General features: G+C 39.3%; 1 protein-coding gene across 8 annotated transcripts in view; it reads right to left on the minus strand.

Annotated features, from left to right (window-relative positions):
• The window catches only part of LOC106791934 (rho GTPase-activating protein 100F), a 31,665-nt gene that overhangs the window by 2,990 nt on the left and 5,888 nt on the right, over positions 1 to 22,787 (minus strand). The window contains exons 4-23 of one of the 8 annotated variants that reach the window (XM_014757958.1): positions 17,402 to 17,515; positions 17,000 to 17,182; positions 16,766 to 16,924; positions 16,456 to 16,685; positions 16,120 to 16,378; positions 15,419 to 15,430; positions 14,260 to 14,512; positions 13,902 to 14,165; positions 13,667 to 13,825; positions 13,428 to 13,591; positions 13,008 to 13,359; positions 12,727 to 12,945; positions 12,261 to 12,649; positions 12,057 to 12,189; positions 11,852 to 11,971; positions 11,607 to 11,767; positions 11,307 to 11,499; positions 10,920 to 11,185; positions 9,885 to 9,948; positions 8,973 to 9,050 (exon numbers count right to left, since the gene is read on the minus strand). In XM_014757958.1, the coding sequence (XP_014613444.1) occupies positions 9,913 to 9,948; positions 10,920 to 11,185; positions 11,307 to 11,499; positions 11,607 to 11,767; positions 11,852 to 11,971; positions 12,057 to 12,189; positions 12,261 to 12,649; positions 12,727 to 12,945; positions 13,008 to 13,359; positions 13,428 to 13,591; positions 13,667 to 13,825; positions 13,902 to 14,165; positions 14,260 to 14,512; positions 15,419 to 15,430; positions 16,120 to 16,378; positions 16,456 to 16,685; positions 16,766 to 16,924; positions 17,000 to 17,182; positions 17,402 to 17,515 (3,666 nt within the window). In that variant the 3' untranslated portion in view covers positions 8,973 to 9,050; positions 9,885 to 9,912. Of the gene's footprint in view, positions 1 to 6,566; positions 9,051 to 9,884; positions 9,949 to 10,919; positions 11,190 to 11,306; positions 11,500 to 11,606; positions 11,768 to 11,851; positions 11,972 to 12,056; positions 12,190 to 12,260; positions 12,650 to 12,726; positions 12,946 to 13,007; positions 13,360 to 13,427; positions 13,592 to 13,666; positions 13,826 to 13,901; positions 14,166 to 14,259; positions 14,513 to 15,418; positions 15,431 to 16,119; positions 16,379 to 16,455; positions 16,686 to 16,765; positions 16,925 to 16,999; positions 17,183 to 17,401; positions 17,516 to 22,787 lie in introns of those variants that run through there. The other 7 variants (XM_014757957.1, XM_014757952.1, XM_014757953.1 and 4 more) reach the window with 7 other exon arrangements.

Consider the following 22,787-nt stretch of genomic DNA (forward strand, 5'->3'; position numbering starts at 1 on the left):
TATATTTATATATATATACTCATATGTTTTCTCTTCTCCTCTCTTTCTTTCGCTCTCCTCTTTTTTATTTATACTAATATCTCGCTCGCTCGCGTTCTCTCTCTCTCCTCTTTCTTTCTTTTTCCTATTCTTTCTTCGTTTAATTAAGTACATATTATATTTATAGACTTAAAATTCTGAATTTTCTAACGATATTTATTCGCGTCCGGTGACATAATTTGTAATTCTTTCTTTCCCCACTTTTTCCTTCTAGTTTTTCTTTTTTTTTTATTTCACAGTGTAGTATACACGAAGAAGCATAGTAAATATTTTGGCGTCGATTACACGCGCGATTCCGAGCATTTGTTGCAATACGCGAAAGAAAAAATGTATTTATAACGTGTTGCGTTTAATTGAAATGGAAAATCGTTCGGAATATATCGGAATCGTTAAACGTTTTCGCTTGTAATAAAAGCTGTGTGATTTTATTCGATGAATAGTGTATGATACAATAAAAACAGTGTTCCAATTTGAAATTATTTGTGGCGAAGAACGAAAGCTCCTATCTTCATTTAGGTTGCCTTTTTTCGACGATGTGGTGCAATATTTTATGCAATGATATATTGTCACAGGGGGATGATGATTATTTCTTATAAAACAAAAATTACATTTGTATGTATTTACATAGCACGTTCCAAAGAGAGACACTAATACGATGTTTGTTGTTTGCGAATTATAATCAATTTGATTATAATAATAAGAAAGAGGCACAAGTGTTTCCATGCGTTTAAATTAGCGATAATGTACGTTATTAATGTTTTTCTTTTATAGCTGTTAAAATTAAAAAGAGAATAATTAACATATAAAAGGATCTAAAAAATTGTCTCAACATTTATGTAATTATTAATATTATATATAATATATAATCCGGAGATTGAGAGAAAGACAGCTCTTTCTTATTACTATCGAGGTGTCTCCAAATGGAATGATTACGTTTCGTTGCAACTTGTAATTTCATCTAACTACGGATACAAAAGATAAGACATTTTTGTTTATATTTGACAAGCGATACGTATGCATTTTTTACGCGAGAACATACAATTATATATTATTATTAAATGAATCAAATGATCGATCGATTAATCTTGAATAAAATATAATAGCCGAGGTATGTGTGTGTTGTGTGTGTGTGTGTGTGTGTGTGTGTGCGTGCGTTCCTAAAAGTAGTTAATTAAAAATAGTCAATCTCCGTACCGTTGGAACGTAGCGCTCTCCTTAAATGTTTCGTAACGCGAAATTGTGCCGTGCAACAATGGCAATGAACTTTAATGAGAGCTCAGATGCTGAGAATCTTGAACATATTGCAAATACGATACGAATTGCAATACGTATCGTTACGATAACGAGACTTATTTATGTTGTGCTAGTTGCAGCACCATTAGGAAAATACGTCTACGCGTTCTATGCACTTTGTCATTCGTGCAATGATAAATGTAATTTTGATAAATGGATATGTCAAGGGAAATGAAGACATGATCATCGTGCCCGCTTCTTCTTTTTTCTTCTTCAGAAATATCTAAACGTAATAAGTTTGTCTTCGATTAGAATAATGATCGTGTATTTATTGCCTTGTATTGAAATCTTACGAATCAGAATCAGTATTGTAAGTGTTTTCAAATCAAACAAGTCTATGAAACGTTTGAAAATGAAGAGGAAAGAAATAGTTTTGATTGTTAATTCGACGCCGATATGCGTTTTAATTGAATATGGATTATCTGTGGGTATCATGGCAAAACTACGACTAATCCTACAAGCGTGTCTTTTGTTTATATCCTGACCGTTTCTAAATAGTACTAAAAAATAAAATTATAGGAGGCCTGTTGGATATTTTTGCAATGTTTTACCCTCGCCCATCGTGATCTACCGTTATCGGGTTAAAGTATTTACTTCCTAGGCCTGTCTTTCTCGCCCTAATTCCTCCTTGTGATATGTAGGATCATACCTGTGTATATGAAAGCAGCATCACTATGATTTATCTATATACCGTAAGCGCGACGGTGATATTAAACTAACACATGTATATAACAACAGTTGGAAACTTTGTAAATGTGGACGCAAAGATGAAGAATAGAACAATGAACGAAAAAAGTCACGAATAAATCAAACCTTATGCGATTTATTTGGAAAAAAGAGAAAAAAAAATAGTTTTGCTTAAATGTGTTTCATAATATGTGAGATATGTGTGAACACTCGTGTATGTTGGTGCGCGCAACGAACTTCGGAATAATTCGAGCATTATTATGATTAAAACGGTATTTACTGACAATGGAACATATTCGCTTATATTTCGTCGCTTTCAATTTAAATCTCGACCTCGAGAAAAAATAAAATTACACAAATTTCATAATAGAGAATATCCAAAAGAGAGAATAACCTAATATGTTCCTTTGTAAGTAAGAAGATCAATGAGGTGCATATTTCTTATTTACAAGCCGACTTTTCACTTGTTCAACTTTGTTTCCTACTCGAGCGCATATAACTCGTTAATTATCATTTTTTCCTATTATATTTTGACTATGTACACTATGTGTGTATATGTGTCTTTGCGTTTGCGTTAGTGTTTGCTTGCGTGTACCCAATTGGTCACTCGGAATGCTTAAGAAACGCGTTTTCGCGTTTCCAAACCAATAAGCCATCCTCTTATTTAGAATTCGTCGAGAATCTTACATTTCTTATTATCATATTTTCTTATTTTCTTACTTTTTCTTTTTTATGAAATCCTTGTAACGAGATTTGATATAATAATAATGCCTCTATCCGTTTAGATATACCTATATACATATTATATAATAGTAAATCTACCACGTGCTTGTTATTATTATCCGTTTAAGATCATCGAAATGAATTAGATGAAAAATATGACTTTTATTGGTTTGTTACGGTGAATGGATAATCTACAATCGTCGCCGCGTTCGATGACTCGAAGAATTCGATTAACGAATTTTCCCATTTGTTTGCCTATGCTATTATGTTCGTATAATTCTTCGATTTGTCGGAAGAATGATGGAAGAGCAACGTAAATCATAGCTAACGATAAGAATCGTCCCAAAGTTTAGAAAGGAACTTGGAAATCGAATACGATTCGTCCGGTGTTATTTCGGAAAAACATTTATTATAGCAAATCCGTGCTTTTTGGATTTTGTACTCTTCTACGCGCGTATAATAGGCTCCCTGTTATTTATAAAATAACGATTATATTATATACGTCAAGTTTGACAAATGTTCTATCCGTTATTCGGCTGCGACCAATTCGATTTGCCTTTTGCACGATATTATTTTTCTCTTCTACGCATATTACAAGATAAATAGAATAAATCTAATATAATATAAAGTTGGCGACGATTCCGATGGTTTTGAGAAAAGGATCGAAACTATGCGTACGATTATTATAGAAACGTCAAGATTTTGTCTAAAATTATAATTGTTTACGCATGAATCAACGTATGCTGGATCAACGCGCGGAAGAAGTACCTAGAAAAGGTATGTTTCCATTCTAACTTATATAGAATAATCATTGCAAAACTTTTCCTTTTTCCCCTTCTCCCTCTCGGTGAATTGTTCTTTCCTTAGAAACTCTTCAATATGACAAATGTGGTCCATCGAATAGGTGTATGTATGTACGTACGTATGTATAAGTTATATAGTCATAAAACTCGACGACGCCAAAAGCCTGGCTTCGTGACTGTATTTGAACACTCGTGTTGTTGAATAATGTAACGATATAAAAATAGAGAGCAAATGTAATGCTGGACCGCGTATCTTTGCGTGTATGACGGTGTAGAAAGGTATGTAATATGGTTGCATTATAGTTTCAATGAATGAAATGTATAACGATTAGATACGAAAGAGTTAGCGATAACGAACAGTCTCTCGTATTATTTGTGCCCTTCCGATCAAATCGGATTTCGATCGTGTTTATATGCGCTTTTCATTTCTATTATACGAGTATAGTAAAACGCCAATGAAATTTTATATAACGGTATAAAAAAGATACGTTAAAAAATCCATTAATGTTACATTAGAGTAAGAAAACAAAGTGCGCGTAGATAAGTATATGTATACGTAGTAGACAAATTCTAGACGCAAGCAGCAGCCAGTCAGGAAACCAAGCCTTCGCGTCCCTTCAACGCGAAGGGATACGTTATTTCGTTATTAATCGAGATGCAACCCTTTTCTGCAATCACGCGCATAACCTAATAATTCAACCTAATAATAATGCACCTCTTTACCTATATGTCCTTCGTTTTGCAACTTTTGTCTATTATTTTCCTTATCTCTATAGTATTTTCTCGTGATTGCATCTCTCATTTTTGAAATCTCTTAGGATATAGAAACACGCAATGTGTACTCGTTTCGAAATGAATAGTAAGTAAGTAAGTAAAAAGATCAATACATACATACTTCCTTCGTTGTGAATACGCAGCGATCAACGATATTTCTTTGTACAATAAAGCCTTAGAATTTATTTATTATAGTATTACGAGCACTATCCTTCTTTCTTCCGTTTTTCCTCTCTTTCCTTCTTTATGAAATATATTATATTTCGAATTTTCTGCTTCCTCGTTCGCACTCGAACACAATAATATCCAATATCTCATCGTCCTTTGTCAAAAAAGAGAATCCTCTCTCGCTCGACGATTAGTATATTTTCGTATAAAGGAAAATAAATGAAAGATCGAAACGCCAATAATTTTTCCTTGGATTAATTAATATAGAATAACAATGCGAAATAATGAAAAATACGCTTCCGATCGAGAGGGGTAACGTCTTACAAACGAAAACAAAGATTCTCGAAGGAATATCTCTCTCTCTCTCTCTCTCTCTCTCTCTCTCTCTCTCTCTCTCTCTCTGTGGATCTTCATTTTATTTATATATTCATTTATTCATTTATTTATTTCTTCATAATCCATAAACTATGACGATTCGTAGATCGAGACCAAATTCGGTCCGCTTCTGTTAAAGTCGCGATTGCTCGAAGTAATAAGAAGGAGGAGAAATCATGTTTTTCCTTTTTTTTTCTTTTTTCTCTTTATTTCTCTTTTTTTTCTCTTTTTTTTTGTCCTTTTTCTTTTTTTCTATTGTTTTCCCATAAATTTGCGAGCCCCTAGTCAAATCCTAGATCCTGTCGAGCGACGCGTATCGGGCCTCCTTAAGTTTTAATAATTAATAGATATTAGGTATAACAACAGTCAAGTTATATAAAATTACGGCAGTGTGCTTTCACGTATAATAATTAATATTACTCGCTTGCTCTCTCTCTCTCTTCCCTTTTTGAACCTATACATTCGAATGATTTATTTTATTATTAAGAATAAAGTGAGGATATAGCGAGGAACGCTGGATACCATCATTTTTAGCATCGTTCGATATAACAAACTAGACAGTATTATTCAACGAAAATCTAATCGACCCTTCAATAAAATCAAATACACAATACTATAGGACAATACTATAGGAAAACGATTGGACACCGTTAAGAGAAATATCTTTCTAATTTAAGTAAAGAGATCGGTTGAAGAAAATATTTTCTATATGTGCCATCGTTTAAATGAAAAGAGTATTATTATTATTTTTCATTTGGTCACCGCAGATCATCGTTGATTCGCGAGATCAGAGTTATCAATTCCTATGTTTCCAACGAATAGAGAGTAATTTAACAATGGCCTATTTAACTTCCTCCCCTTTCTCGGGAGGAAATATAAATCCGTCCTGATAAATAATAATACGTAAGAATGAACTTGGGAGAGAAGATGTAAATGATGCGATGGCAAAATATGTTCTGTATCCACCGAAATAGAGGGGCAAAATATTAAGTACCCGGCATTTCCTCGCTCACGCAAGTAGAAAAAACGATAGGCAGTCATACGATTGGATGAGGGCTGGGCTTTATTTTGTTTAGGGAGGACTTATGGGGTTGAAGGGGGGCACCTATCGATGCGAATAAATTTATGCGCATTAATGATAGACTCATTGCCAACCTATACAATGTTTTCTGACTCTACGCGCATTCGGAGAGAGTATTCATTCTCCGTATCATCGTTAAACTACCCTTAGCGGGAGAAAAAAACAACCGTTTTTTCTCTGTACCGACAGAGAAAAATGCTACGGTAATAGGGGATATATGTATCCTGCGTACTCTTCCCGTTTTCTTTAAGTTTATACATAATATTATATATTTCAGTGCTTTATCCCGTACGAACAAGGACACGAGCGAACAATAGATACTACCTACAATATAACTACGTATCGTTTAACGAGTACGAACTTTTTTTATAACTTATTTACTATGCAATTTACGATGCCAAATAGGTTTCATTTTGGAGATCCTTTTTTTTTTTTCTTTTTTTTTTTTCACTTTTTATCTATATCTATCACTCAGCCGCTCATCCGCTCATTCTCTCTCCCACTCTCGCTCTCTACTTGTCTTTTTTCTTTTTTTTCTTTTTTTATATACTTTTACAATTTTAAATAAACGATAATACTGGCTATTTTTTCATTTTTTTTACCTTTAAAATTATATATATAATATATATGTTATATGTATATGTGTATGTAAATATTATTTAATCGGAGCGATTTACTCGTAATTATTATCGTTTTTTGAATGAGTTTTCACACACGTTGCATCGCTTTTTATCTTCTATATCGTTTATTTCGTATTCCACTATTTATCGTGAACATTTTTGCATAGAACGCGTCGCGATATTACCGATGGTGATCTTTTCTATGGTGTTTGCGTGTAGGTGTGTCTGTGTGTGTGTGTGTATATATATATATATATATATATATATATATGTGCGATGCAGGCACGTTTGCCCACGCTTTTGGCTGATTCTTTCGTATTTTTTTATTTTCAAATTTCTCATCCTTGTGATATAGCATGCGCAGGCGTAACCCTTTCGATATCTCTGTAGCGGCCCTTTTTTATATTATTTTTCTTATTTAGTATGTATATATTTGTTATTTTCATTATTTATAATATGTATATATATATTGTTAGCAGTTGTCTGTTTCTTGTTTGTATACGAGGGCTAACACTATAACGCTACAAGTAATAATTTTTTTATCAAAAGCACATGTATATTGTGACTAGTCTACATATGTATATATAACATGTGTATAATAGTATATTGTATATAAACCGACCATATTATGTATGTCACATTATTTTATTATTTCTTTTTGCGTACACTTTTTCCTAGGATGTCTGCAGACGAGTATATGTTTATGTAAGGGTGTGCGTCTGTCAGTCTGTCTGTCTGCCTGTCTGTCTGGGTTTATTTGCATATATACCTATCGTAATGGGTGGCTGCAGTGGGGAAATTGTGCATTCCTCACATTGTGATTAATCATTTATTTCGTGCTTTATCGAACTCGTTGTCGTCGAGGCAACTTTTGCAAATTTTGGTTGACGCACGCGTGCGAAGATAAAAAGAAACGACCGGCGCTCGCGGCCTATTGCAGCCCATATTTTGGATATATTGAAAAAATTTATCGAACAGAGCCTCCCGACGATCTTTAGTTTTCCGTTGCTCGTGTCGTCGAAATGATTTCTTTTCTGTCGATAATAGAATTGCGATTTAACGAAAAAAATGAGAGACCAACAACGAAATCAAACGAATATCGTGAAGGTAAAGAAAAGAATCGACTATTATAATTAAAAATAAATGTCTATCTCGTGAAATACGACGAAAGAATTACGTAAGTTTTAAACAACCTACATTTTTTTTCTGTGTCTCCATTTATTTCTAGTTTATCAGTTATTTTCAAATCGATAGGCATACATACTTTAATAAGCTTCGCTTCTCGCTCGAAATATTTTCATTTCCCATTAGCAGCTCTCTTCGATCGATTTATCTATTTATTTATTTATTATTACAATAGAGAGATCACGCTTAACTGCATGAATTTCGAGAAAAGTTTCCTCCTATCGAGCTAGGAACGTCGGTTTCATTCATTGTCAATTGGGAAAGAATATTCGCGATGGTCCCACAGCATTTTCTTCAGCATTTTCAAATTGCTTTGACGATCGTCTAATTCGTCGTCGGGTATCCTATCTCGATCTCAACTCATAATACTTATAAATATGAAATAATAGAAATATTCAGAAATATCCGGTGAGAAATGATAACTCGTCCAATCAATATCGACGTCCATTGTAATTATGACGTTGGTACGCATTGCGCAGTGTACCGAATAATTTCTTATTTTATCATAGGATTCTACGCTAACTCGTAAATCGATTCTAATATCGCACGTGTCTTTTTCATTCTTTCAAATGATTTGATCTTATTATATTGAACGCGTGTAACAAATTGCATTTACTTAGAGTCGTTACGAAGCTACAAACGAAAAGTAGATTCAAGGGAAAGAGGATGGATATTTGTTAGGCAACGTGCGATCGCGAATCGGTTGAAGAGACCATCGACGAGGGAAAGACGATCGTCGAAACCGTCGTCGACTCGCGAATCGAAAGCCCACAATCGAAAGCCCAGAAAAGATCGCCACGGTGTTCTTTTATTTCAATTTGTATTTGTAGTCTATCATAAGAAGCATGACTCTTTTATTCTTTCTCTCTCTCTATCGCATTGATTCTTTTTACTCACTGTGCGCCACACCTCCTCTTGAAGCCACAATTATTGGCTCGTCGTTTCGGGAAGTAGTAGTAGTAATTGTTGTTGGTGCTGACGATCGTCGTCGCTTGCCTCGACGTCTCCTTCGACATCTTTTTCGGGCTCTTCTCCGATATGGCCTTCTTCCGTGTCGAGGCTGCTCGCAGGCGTGATCTGTTCGTTCGCGGGACCGGTTGTCGTTTCTCCGGTTGTCGGTTCTCCGGCTCTCGGTTCTCCGGCTCTCGGTTCTCCGGCTCTCGGTTCTCCGGCTTTCGGTTCTCCGGTTGTCGCTTCTCCGACCTTCTCAAATCCCAAACCCCCCAGAAGGTTCTTGTCAATCGGCTCCGGCGAGGCTTCCGAGTCCTCGCTGCTAGGTGAACCGGGAGACGAGACTATCACCTACGCAATCGCCCCCGAAAATGTTTCTCTTATTTCATTATCTTTCCATCCATTTTCCCTTCCTCAAAAGAGACCGATTTCGATATCCGAACATTTCATCTTTCATTGATCACGGCTCGGTCTCCTTTCTGATTTTCACTTTCCACCAAAATATTTCTCTTTTCAATATTTTGCAATCTAATATATATGTGGTACGTTTCGTTCAAATAATAGAATTCAATTGAACAACTCTAGATCGGAGAAAACTAATAACGTCAAAAATGAAAATTATCCTCTCCTTGCAAAGGAGTCTACGTTTATTCGAAAAGAGTATATCGTTGCAATCTTTTTATCAAAAGGAACAAGATAAAAGAAAAAATGGCAGAAGATTGAACTGCCAAGTGTTTAGAATAATAACAAATCCTTGAAATTTCGTTCTAAGGTTCCAATTGTATAAAATCGGTAATGGAGCAATCGATTGATATTTCGTAGATAGCAAAGAATCGATGGGACGAGCGCTCTTCGCTTAACACATCTTTTAGTGCATTTCAATTGAGGATAGCTGTGCTTTTAGGATTTGCATTTTATGCGATTTATGCGAAAGTGAGTTGCGCAAAGTCGATCGATTCTCCGACATCTGAAGTGAGCCATGCACGTGACAGTAAAGTAATTAGCGGATGAATGTGAATGAAAATGATGATGATGGTGGTAATGATAATGACAATAACAACAACGCGATAACAACAACGACAATAATAGTAATAATAATAATAATAATAATAATAATAATAATAATAATAATAATAATAATAATAATAATGGTAATGATAATAATAATGATAATAATAATAATACCTGTGCAAGAAGCGGCGTCTCTGTACTGTTAGCGGTTTGGTAGAGCCGGCAATTTGCGCTTGCTCTGAAGAATACGTGCCCAAACGAAAAAAGATAAAGAAGACAACGTAAATCGTCACTATAATCGAAAACGCGCGTCGAAACTATAGACGCAAACGGAAATCATAGAGTGTCGCGCGACAAATAGATATTTTTCTTTTTATGCGGACACAACTGACTCGTACAGAACTGACATCGAGACATGCACGAAGGTATTTTGCATAAACACGTAAGGTATGCAAAATAAATCAGTGAAGTTCGCGAAAAATGTTATGCGAGTGATTCCTTACGAATGATGTATACTTTGGTGCGCAGCAGCTAAATAAATGTGAGTATAGAACATTTTGCAAAGCGAGTGATTCAAAATATGTATACATGTATATAATATGTAGACATATGTAGACATATGTACAATAGTTTAAGTCCATTCGTCTCATCGGATAGATATTTACACGATAGTTTAGCCTACATGAATTAGTGTACAAGAAATGTATCGAACGGCATATAACGTTCGCATGCGCGCTAAACAATATGAGAACAACACAGCGAGATAAGAAAAGAGAGCGAAAGGAGTAATAGCGTGTATAGAAAGATCATTGGTAATTATCGTGCTACTGCGCTCCAAACAGATTGCGAATCGTCGAGACAAATGACCGACAACAGGAAATCGCCCAATGATCGAAAACATTTATTTTTCGACAAAGTGCACGCTTAATACGATAATGAAATGACTTGTCTTTCTTTAAACGCTAAATGTGATTCAACATTTATTCGAATCTTCATTATTTCGGATAATATTCGTAATGCGTTTGCGCAGCTGATTTACGGAGCTGATTTGCGGAGCTGATTTACGGAGTTGATTCAGTGCCAGAAAATCGACCTTTTTTTCGTTTTCTCTTTTTTTTTTTTCCCCTTTTTTACTAGGTACTAGTATTCAAACAGGATTAACATTTATTACAGCCGAACACATCGAAGTTAATTGTCTGTGCAACGCACCTGTCGAGGCTTGATTGGTGGCGGTGGAGGAGGACGAATGGAGGGTGCGAGGGCTTCGGCTGTTGTAGTTTGGGGTGGACGATGAAGTGAGGGTAGCTGCTGCCAAAGCAGCCCTGTTCGTCCCAATGTTCCCTGTACCTGTTGCTGAACCTGCTGCTGCTGCTGCTGTTGATGATGATGTTGTTCCACTTGTTGCTGATTGTTGCTGTGCTCGATTGCTGGCGTAACTCGAGGAAGCGCTGAACCGACTGAAGAAGTCTTCCGAACTGTCTGTGAAATGAGTGTCTGATTACTCGGCCCTTATTCGTCCTATTGCTAAATTTCAACAATATATCGTGGATTAAGAGAAAATAATTGATAACGAATAAAAGTAAATGATATCATTACCTGACTTAATTGGCCATATTTCCAAAAGATATTTCAATACGGCAATCGGCTGTTGGAAATCTAACGGTGGACTACTTTCTTCGGAGTGTAACATAAGTACTGGTCCAAAACAGACAGCCAAACTTGCTGGTGACATTTTGTTACATTGAGAAACGACCATTGCCAAGTGGTCCAACAAGTAAATTAAAGTACACTGCAATCGAGACATGTATAATTGTTTTAGATGATTACAAATAAAATACTACATTATACGTATAAGCAAGATGATCCTGTTGACTTATCGATGATAGATGTACTTACTCTGTTAACTTTAGGTAAGCAATCCAATATACTGAACATAAGCTTAGCGTTGCCTTGCGGATCGTCGGGCAAACAAACGGCCAACGCATCAACCATCATTTGATAAAGACATTTAGTAAATAACGGTTCCGGAAGTTCTCGTAAGTAATCTTTCAATACACCTATATACGGGGAACAACGGATTTGTTTAATCCATAACATTGTTGTGTGCTCTCGATTAAATAAAGATTATTGTAGAAACTTACCGGTAATAACGTTTATATCTGGTACATTGTCAGGTGACAGATTGACCGATCGTGCATTTCGTTCAAAGGCTTCTCTTAATATTCTCTTTTTACTTGCCGACCCGCAAAGTCTGTATAAACCTGTATAACGTATAGATTATTCGGAATGTGTTTCTATAGAAGATCTTGATCGTTTATTCGGAAAATTCATGTATGCACCACGGACCTATAATATCGAGGCCTCTCCTTTCGACTTCCTCGACGCATCGCCAAACAATTATTGGTACATTTGGAACTCCCATTGCTAGTGCCGTGGAAACACCACCAGGAACTCCTCCAGTCTTTGACTCTCGACTAACCTGTTATATGGAAATCCGATTGAATATAGAGCTCTTTATCGTGATAATTAGGGCATCATAATGAAACTTACAACGGTATCGAGATCAACTCCGAACAAGGGCGCTACACGAGTAGCAAGGGATATAACTGGTAATCCCCTGCGCCTAAAGGTTTGCTGAGCATCGGTATATCGCAGTCTTAAATAGATTGTACCTCGAGGTTCGACTTTAACGGCCAACTGATGGACCGCCGCTTCTTTCAGCAGAGTCGCCAAGTGTACGGATCCTTTGTAACAGAGTTTGTGCCGGTATTGTGGGTCCCAAGAATAAACGAGCAGATCCAGCTGCCGATTTCCTACGAGATCCAGCTCGAAGGTTTCGTCCCAATCGAACATCAAATCACCCGTTCTTACGACGGTTCGTGCTTTGTGTACTCTGTCGCATTCCAGTACGCAATATAAGTCTCTCAGGCCACAACTAGCTGTTAACAACCGATCAATAATATGCGTATATTACGCGGAAACGTGTATAGTGTCGTGCATTAGCAATAAATCGTACCTAAATTAGGCTGACCCGATGGCGTCGAGGGTGTAGTTGCTGCCGAGGAGGTTGTAGTCGAACGAAGCCCACGGCCTGCCAATAGGTGTACCCAGAGCAATCCACTGACCCCACCTGCCAGATCACCACCGCTGGTTTCTCCGAGCGAACTCAAAAGGGAACTGGTCGAGCTCGGAGTACCCACCGTCGGTGGCTTTTCTATCTTATACTTGAGGAACTCTACAAAAATGTCTGAATAATATCGCGAAGAGTAGGCAATAATTGCGTTAGTAATCGCTCACCTGCAGGATTAATATCTAGCAGTCTTTGATCCTGAGTTCTGGTAGGTGTGGGGGTCGGTATACTTCTCGTTGATTCGAGGTCTAATAAGTTTCTAATTCTTCTAACAGACGTAGCTCTTTGACTCGCGGAGCTTCCTAACGACGGCTTTTGACTGGTCAAGGAGGTACGTGCGCTTGTAGCCACCGATGCCGGCCTAGGATTGCTTGTACCCCCCCGATGACACGTCGAGCTAATCGCCGTCGATGCTCTTAAATTTGCTAAATTAACTTGTTGCGCCGATGCGGATCTCGTCGAGAGTCGATCCAACGTACTCGAAAGTGGCCTGTACGCTCCGTAACTACCATAATCGGCCTGCGATATAGATTAACGATAAGACAACAAACAAAGCTTTGCATTACTACTTATATCAAATAATTTACTTGATTGGCAGCTGCGTGAATATTTTCGGCGCTATAGGTATAACGCGGTGGTCGGTTCGTGGTTGCTCTGATTTGTTCGTACAGTGCACTCGTGCTAGGCGTTCTGCTCAGCCAGGCTCGATATTCGTCGGAAGTGAATACGCTAGGCGACGATGGTATCCTACCTGCATAGGATAATACGAATTACGTTAATATCCAAGATCCTATCCTTTTTATTTATTTCATTTCCTACAAATTACCCCTATCCCGTCTAATCGAAGGCAATTCTGGAGCCGATAAAGCACCGTCGCTGTCTTCCTGATCTATCAATCCCGATGCTACAGTACTGAGACCTGACCTTATACCTGGCTGTTGCGGCAACGTTCTACCACTTCGAGGTAAAGAGTTTGATCTTAATCCTATAGGAAAAGAACGATGGAAATGTATATATGTAAAGGAAAAGTAACGATCGTTAATAACTGAAAGATCAATTACCCGCCATACCCTGACCAATTTGCGATCTTGAAAGCGTAGCAAGATGCGATACGGCACTGCTGGATGGTGGATTATTCATGTTATGTCTATAATAATAGTAGGCAGATTTCGGTGAACTCGAACAGGTAGCCTCGGTGTCGGAAGCATAATCCAAAGATGGTCTGTGCCTCCTGGTTAGAGTACCAACTGGATTTCGTCTCGGTGTGATCGACGGTGTGTCAGCTTGCGTTCCGTATCTAGTGTTATATCGCAATGCCGATGTTCCTGTATAGAAAAGGTAACAGATAAAAGATAACATTCGATTGGTATCCTATAATAGTTTATGGACAATGAAAATAAATTCGATCTCGATATATACCTGATTTTAAACTCGACCTGAGAAGAGTATGACGAGCTGGCATCGTTATGCTCGCGTAATCGACGCGTGGCAAATGTTGATCCGAACCACTTCTGGGAATCATCCTTCCACTTCCGGTGTGCTGAGAATAACCATAATGAGACGACTGGGCTTGACCGGACAATCTTCCAGCTACCGATTGCATTCCGCCACCAGTGGACATTCGACGGCCGTCGTTCGAGGGCATTACTGGCCCGGTATAGAAGGAGTGTACCTATTTTTTAGTACTATGTTACATCTTATCTTATTACGTTACGTTATAAATTATTTATTGGCATTTATTTCGAGCCTCGGACTATCGTCAACTTGGAGACATTAAAGTCGAATAGATTGTCGATAAGAAAGGTTTCGACAATAGAGATGGAAGTAAAAATATATATATATATATATATATAGAAATGTGTATTGTGTCGACGAGATGATCGAGCTTCGATGTTTCCCATTGAACAATCTCATTGACATTATGATTGGTCCGCAAACGCTATGCGAGTACTTTGGTTGCATCAAATATATTTGCTTGTCCCATAAGTTTTTTCCGCGCCACGCAATGTATGACTTTGAGCGATCGATCAATCATATTGTCGAATGAATGAATAAACGTTTACGGATAGAATGACGTAAAAGATATATAATGAGATTCAAAATGCAGCATGAGAAATAAAATGATAGAAGGAATGCACAGCAAGCATATGTACGAGGCAACAAAAGAGAGAGAGAGAGAGAGAGAGAGAGAGAGTAGGGTTTACGTTACAAATATAGCGGTACCCGTACGCGACTTCTTTTTTTGTTTTATGTTATCTTTTATATTTTTATATTTGGGTTCGCGAGACAATGATCGCGACAAACGTATGCATCGTAATAATGAAAATGTATGGAAAATATAATATAGATATGTAAAATGAAATAATATGAGGGAAAGGAGGAGAATAATGTAAATGCCGATGCATACGTTTGTTAATGACAACAATGATCAAAGTGGAATAGTATATGGGTATGCAATACGAACGACTCGAATATGGAAGGAGCGCATCAGTACGCGCGTGTCGCGTACAGTACGAAAAATTGCACTTATACCTATACACAAGTCTAGATATGAAGAAAGAGTTAGTGTTGTCTTTACCTTCGTAAAATCCTGGTTAATTTCAATGTAGCATTCATTCATAGAACCGATTAGTTATATGAAAGACGACATCGAAAGACGACATCGAAAGACGAACGTCGTGTCGTAAAAAGATTCGACACTCCGTGCCGTTCGGAAATACATCGAGTTTTTATTTTGATAACATTAAAGAATCAAGCACAGACATAGAAGCGAAAGCTCTCGTCTCGTACAACCATGCAAAACATTATTTGTGTCTTATTTAACGACGTATGTATTTTAATGATGCATATCTCGCAATTAGATATTTATTACTTTTCAATTATCCGAAAGACTCGGAGATCGTGTAGCAATAAAAGTGCAATGATCACTCTGATTTCTATCGGAGAGTGTCTCGAGACAATATATTCAGAATTCACCACTTTCTTAATACTGTAGCGTTTATTGGAGATAGATAAGGGAAAACAAGTGTCAAATTGGTGCAGATAGGTGTATGAAAGGGTGCTCGATCCACATCGTCTAGAACATCTATGTATAGTATCTACACGTGACGTCAGATCGAGATTAATTATCGATTAATAATAAATAATGATTATTTCGAAGGAATATACGGAATCTCGAGCTGTGTCAAGTTTTCTTAGAATGAACGGCGACGACGACGACGACGACGACGAGCCCCCGGTAGTAGCCAAGGGCCCAAACGCGTCCCGAGGGAAACTTACTTTCTCGGCTAGACTTTCCAAAGTCTTTGGATATCCACGCTCGTAAGGTTGAAAGTGTTGTGCGGTGGCAGGCTTTGGTTGATGCGTGATAACCGGCGGAGGTGGTGGTTGATAAGACCAATGACCTTCCGGTCTCGAATTGTAATAAAGATCGCCGTTACTGGAACCCAAATCTTGACTCGATCCTAAACCAGTTAGACCTAATCGCGACCGAGAGGGCAACATTTCCCGTCCGTCGCCTCGCCTGCGACTGCTATCTCTGCTTATCGGGAAGGTAGTAAGTGTTATAGTATCGTTAAAGAGCTGAGGTTAGCTTTCAGGAGGATTCGTCGATACCTGACGTGATTGCTGGTAGCATGATCGCTCTCGTCTTCGTTCAATTCCCTCTTGATCACTACCACCGGTGGTGCTTTGTGCTCCACTTGACGACTATGAGAAACGGCTTGATGCGGACCGTGTCGGGTCGACAGAACGAGCCTCCTTGGTATCGACATAATGATAACGACGTCGTCTAGGCTCATATGCGTCACGTCCACTAAATTAACCGCGAGGATTTCGTCGCCCACCTGCGACGGCGACAAATGTACGATTAAATATAGGAACGGCTTTCGTCTTGTAATCGTTAAAGTTTCGATCGAATTGTCACCTTCAAGCAGCCGCTGTTATAGACCGCTGTTTCCAATGCTATCCTGGAGATGAAGACGCCGTCACTTCTGTCCATGCCATTACCTTCGCGTATATATAAGCCAAGCGTTTGACCCGGCCTTTTAATTATCTCAACAAAATAGATGGGATGTTTAGGATCCTAAAAGAGGAACAGATTGTTCGCAGAATCTCTGAAATTTCAATTGGTAGACGCTATTTGAAATACTCGACGAACCTGCATCGCGATAAATTTCTTGGCCGCCTCAGACGCTTGTCTGCCCATTTGTCGGGGTTCGATGACGCGAACGACCATGTCACCCCGTCGTTCCACAGCTTCGAGGGCCGCTGCTGTCGAAGCGTCATGATCGTTCTCGACCGTTTCGATCTGCTTGAAGATTTCCGAACTTATCCCACTTATCTGCAACAAAACGTCTTTCCGCTTGAGGAAGTATAACGGAGCAAGATCTTTTGGAGGATACGCTTATTGTGAAATCGGTCCTTTCGATATGTCCATCATAATTATCTTTCCTTATTCGTGTCTAAACTTTCGCTCGCGTTTAAAATTTATCTTTCGGTCCGATTTCACAAAGATCGACTTTGCTAATTTAAGGAAATGTCGTCTGTTAGAAATGATTACTTTTCGGAAATCTCCCTGGATGACTAAAGATGGTGGTTCCTTGGGGCGCAACTGGTTGGTAGGAGCCTGTCTCCCAGGACTTGCGCTTATGTCTGTCACTTCCACTCGACCCTCCTACGATAACACGGATTCTATAATTAATTCATTAAATCATGAAAATACTATCGTAATACGTACATCGTCTGCATGTATTATTAAACAATATCGTCAAGCGTATGGTCTAATCTCTAATTCTCGGTTGTGGGAAACTTCAAAATAATCTAATCCGTAAACTGTTTACTCGAAATTCTTTTTTCTTAGATTCGTCCAATCCCAATTGATATATTCTCCTTTCTCCTCTCGTAGTAACTCTCAATCTCTGCACGTTTTCCTACGAGGCTCGCGTAGGGTGCCATGCGAGGTGCTAGGATCGGGACGAAGATAGAGGAGAGACCCAGCCAGGCAGCAGATTTTTCTCTTTTCTCGGCTCCTTTTCGAGCTTTTAGATGTACAAGGTATTTATGTATGTTGAGAGAGGGGGGGGGCGAAGGATTATCTTACGGTAGAAGAAGCACCCCTTGTCGCACATCCTTGCCTACCCCATAACGGTTAATATGGCGGGAAGAAGTACTCGGAAGCGTAGAGGAGTCGCGCACGCGCTCCCCAACACCCTCTTTCCTATACTCTCGCGAGGGTGGGTGAGTATCGATCCGCTATGACGTCACCGTACAACCTCTTTCCTGTTTCGCGTCCGCCTTTTTTTTTTTTTCTTTTTTTTTGTCAACGTCTATCCGTGTCCTCGTTCAACGCCGACGGTTCCGTCTCTGATTTCCTTTCGATACATCTTTTATCCTCTCCCCCTTTACTCTTTCTCATCGAATCATCTGTCACATCCACGCGTGACGCCTTCCCTTCCTTCCTTCCTCTTTCCTTTCTCATTATTAAACGTACCACCGTCTTAAAATTAACGAAATGTTATACAACGGGATCAAAAAAAAGGATAGACTTTTCTCCGCCAAGAAATAATTTCGATTTTGAGCCCATCGTTGTCATTGATCTTTCGAAAAAAAAGAAAAGGGAAAAATGAAAAAACGAATGGTACGCCAATGCGCGTAGTAGTAGGACGTAAGTATCACAATCAGTAGTAAAACGTGGTATTAAGTAGTGGCAACGTATACGCAGGCGTACGCACGTACGGCCATCGAGGGTTGAAAAAAGGGGAGTGGCAGGGAGATCCAAAGACAGTAAGGGATAGGAGGTGAGGAGAGGAGAGGGAGAGCTGAGCCAAGAGAACGTAGTAGGATGAAAGAGAGAATCCTGCAATACGATGTCGGCTCGCAATCAGAGCGCCTGCGTTCTCGTGGACCTGGAAAGCTCGATTCAAGAGAACTCGTACACCAGCAGTTTGGCTGACGAAGTCAAGCCAAGGGAGGAAGTCGGTAGCGCTTGCGCCCTTAATTCCACGTTTACGCGAGTACGACGATGCACGTACGTTTCGAGTAGTAAACGTCTCTGCTTTTAGAAAAGACGACAGCGACGTGGCAGTTCTGGACAAGCGTTCTGAATACCTGCTTACCACGCAGAGTAGGCACCTACCTCTCTCTCTCTCTCTCTCTCTCTCTCTCTCTCCTACACGTATTGTGTGGATTTGTGCGTAGGCGGCATGTGCGCGGTGGGTCGAACCTTGGTCGACCACGTGTTTTTACGCGCGAACCCACACGATCGACCGACCGCGAGCGATACGCCATGCGATACGCCATGCGATACGCCATGAGATACGCCACACGATATGCGGCCGCACGCGTACTGGGGTATGCATACGATAAATACCTGCTCTGACCGTGAACGTGTACGTATACGTATACTTACCTATATGCCTTTCAGCTAGTTTCATTTTACCTGGCGCAGAATGTGCAGACGACACCACTTATGAGTTCTATGTAAAGATATACGAAGGTGTGCGTAGGTAGTATCCCTTCCTCTTTGGGAGGAAAAGAGCGGGTGTCGCCTAAGCCGAAGAGGCCAAGTTTCCTAATTAGCTCGCTAACGCTCCTAACTTTTCAATCTGATAATCCGGCAGTAACGATCGCCGACGGTATTGATGCAAATTGATAAGCCATCGGCGGCATCCGGATTGATTTTTATTGTCGACGATTTAAACGGGAGAGATCGTAGTTACAAGGATACAATTTGAAATTAGTAAGAATAGGGAGAAGGGGGAAAATCGATAATCGGTATTCTATAAATAAAAATATTCTTCTTTCTCTTTCCTCTCAACCTGGATAATCTTGACCTTTCCTAACGCGCGATGATTTTAGCGGATCACGAAATCTATTCCACGTATATACGTGTACATTTGTAATATTATCATTTTCTAAATGGAATAGACGTACCGCGCGATATGGAATAAAATATAATAGATGTTTCCCTTTCTATGCATTCTTTGTGTATCCTTTCTTGTTACTTTGCGCGATCAATCGGGCAAAGAGCCCCGAGCTCTGTTCATAAAAATTCGAAAAGTAGCATACGATACTCGGACTTACACGCTTATACACAAAGGACTCGAGCTCCCGTGCGAATCCCTCTCGATAGATACACGAATGGCAAACTCTTATGAAAGAGAAGAGCTTTGAAGGTAGACTAGAGAGAAAAGGCCGAGACAAGGGTACTTTTGACTCTGGAGACGAAATCGAATAGAGGGGGTCACTCGGAAGATATCGCCTAACAATCGGATCCGTTTTTCGAAGCTTTATCGATAGGCGGCGACGACCTTTATTCGGTATCGTGCCCAATCGTGCGCGAAGTACACATACCTATGTATCTGTAAAACCTCTATAGAAACCTATCGGAAAATAATGCACGGATATACTATAATCTATTCTATCCGTTTCCTCCGGGAATCCTTTTTCGCCTCGGTTAAGTCTTTAACGGTCAAAATATCAACGCTATTTCTTTTATCTTCCTTTGAAATAATATAAAACTAGGAGATGGTTTTTTAAACAGACGACCTCTCGAAGAGGCGTCTACGAGGCGTCTACGAGGGCCGTCTACTAGAGATGATGCCTCCGAGATGCCTGCGAGGCAAAACTTATTCTTAGCTAACGGTAAAAGTAATCACGTACATAACTTCATTTGCCAGCTTCGTTATTACGCCTTTTCTTTTTCCCCCTAATTTGATTTGGCGAGACAAGGTGACGTTAATAGTAGAAAATGAAATGCTATCGGAATGAAACGAGTAACAACTGCATATTACATTTTATTCGAGAAGGACATGGTTGCAACGCGAATGCATATACTGCAAATAAGATTCGATCTATGTTATAATATCTAGACAATTTGCAAGCACATTGATACGTTTGCTGAAATGAATTTTTCTGAATACCCTAGACCCCCGAGATATCGATTCGACGCGACGCGTTCTTCTATCCCTTGCACGATAGGATAGAGGGAGGGAAAAGCCTGGGAATAGTCGAGATCGGAGATACGTTTGTCGTCGCGGATAGATTAAAAATACGTATTATGCAATGAGTCTAAAAGTCAAATCCCGTTTGAAATATTTTCCGTATGGAACGAACGGACGAACGGTTTACGGTGATCTTGAATCGAACCACGACGGCGGAGCATTTGCGAATTCGCCAACGAATTGGAATGAAATTCGATGCAATAAAATGCGAGTGGTATATTTTAGGTTGCAGGAATCTCTTTCTGATATATTTCATCGAGCAGATCGAATCGGCTCTATATCTTTTCATAGATTTTCACGTGAAACCGGAGCCATGAGAAAGGGATGGAAAAGAAAAAACGATAAAGAGTAACGATCCAACTGCTCTAGTTCCGGTATGTGGAACGTGCAAGAGGGATAATTGCGGCCCAGCTGAAAATCAAAGAGACTTCTTCTTTTTCGTCCGACATTCCCCGCTTCTGCCCTATTTTGTTCGTTCTCTTGTTTTCCCGCTTCGGTGCTTTTTCCTCCTTCCCGACTAAAGGGAAGAGGCCGAAGGATGTCTAGGCGAGGCGACAATTAGCCCTCAATTATGCAACCTTCCCCGACGGGTTAATGGCGGCAGGGCTGTCTCCCGTGCACGAAGAAACAAATTCGCGAGCGGATAAAGAGGAATTAACGTCGAAGGCCACTGGACCGCTGATATAAAGAGGCTAATAAGATGGATAAGGTTGATGGGAGGTAATTAGATATTGATTTCGCATTAGAGTATGCCGAGATAGACGGCTGTTCATTAATGTGGGGCTTAGCGAAGATCATCGTTCGCTGGCCTGGTGGTACTGATGCCATTGATAGGGAAAGATCAATAGCAGATTTATTGTTTGCACAACAACAAAAAAAGGACGAAAAGGAAGAGAGCGTACAATTACGAAGGTACAGTCGGCGATTTGACGATACTCAAGATATTCCATCTACTTTGTGTGTCCAGCATTTGAAGCTTTTCCGCGAGTCGAGAGCGTAGTTAATGTAAAATGTAGGTATTCGCGAGGTCAAAGCCCGTTGTTTGATGAACGAACGTCCATTACTGCTTATTGCTGAATCAAAGATGTCCGTGCCTACTGCTGCTACTTCGAGTTGGCTTTGATCTTTCTCCCTGTCGGCCCCCTCTCCCTCTTCCTGCCACTAGTAATCAATCGTACAAGCCAAACAATGCATAGAAACATTGTATTATATACCTTGTCAAACGCCTTGCGTTTATTAACGCTTTCAACCTAATTAGGATTCAAAGATAAAGGTGTTTCAAGAAAAATAGTCACTCGTTGGACGAGTAGAGTAGTCTACACATTAAACCGCAAATCGCGCGTGGCATTCTACGTCAAGATAGAATTTGGGTCAAACTGAATGATTTACTCCTCGATCGAGGAATATTCCTATATTTCATTATTTTAAGTATTATTTTAAGTATTCCTACTACGTTCGATATCTATTTCCACGAATTCACCTGTGCTAGGCTAGACGTGGCGCTCTTGTCTATCGGATCTTTACGCTAGAAAAAGAATCGGACATTTTATGATTCGCGGAAATGCAGAAAAGATGGGCTGAAAAGATGGACTGAAAATATGGGCTGAAAATATGGCTGGAAATACTTCCGTTTGTTTACCATGTCGTTGTGCAATACGAGGACAAAAAGAGAAAAGTGGACGGAGTTGCGCTTATTAAAAGTGAAGAATAAAATTTGTAGGAAATAATGGAGGTTGAACACTCGAAATTATCCGAGTAGGAGAACTCGAGGTCCGTAACTGCGACGGTCCTCCTCGTCGCATAAATTGCGCTCGGCGCGTTCAAGCTTCGAATAACGAAGGTTCAAGTTGCAACGTCATTTGCTCTCGTTTAACTTTATTCTTATTTTCCCTCGACATTCGTTCGCGTGCAAATAATAAACCTAAAGTTTGCCAAAATTGTGCT

This window comes from Polistes canadensis, unplaced genomic scaffold, assembly GCF_001313835.1.
Source record: "Polistes canadensis isolate GaletaPanama2010 unplaced genomic scaffold, ASM131383v1 scaffold_354, whole genome shotgun sequence".
Taxonomy (NCBI): Eukaryota; Metazoa; Arthropoda; class Insecta; order Hymenoptera; family Vespidae; genus Polistes; species Polistes canadensis.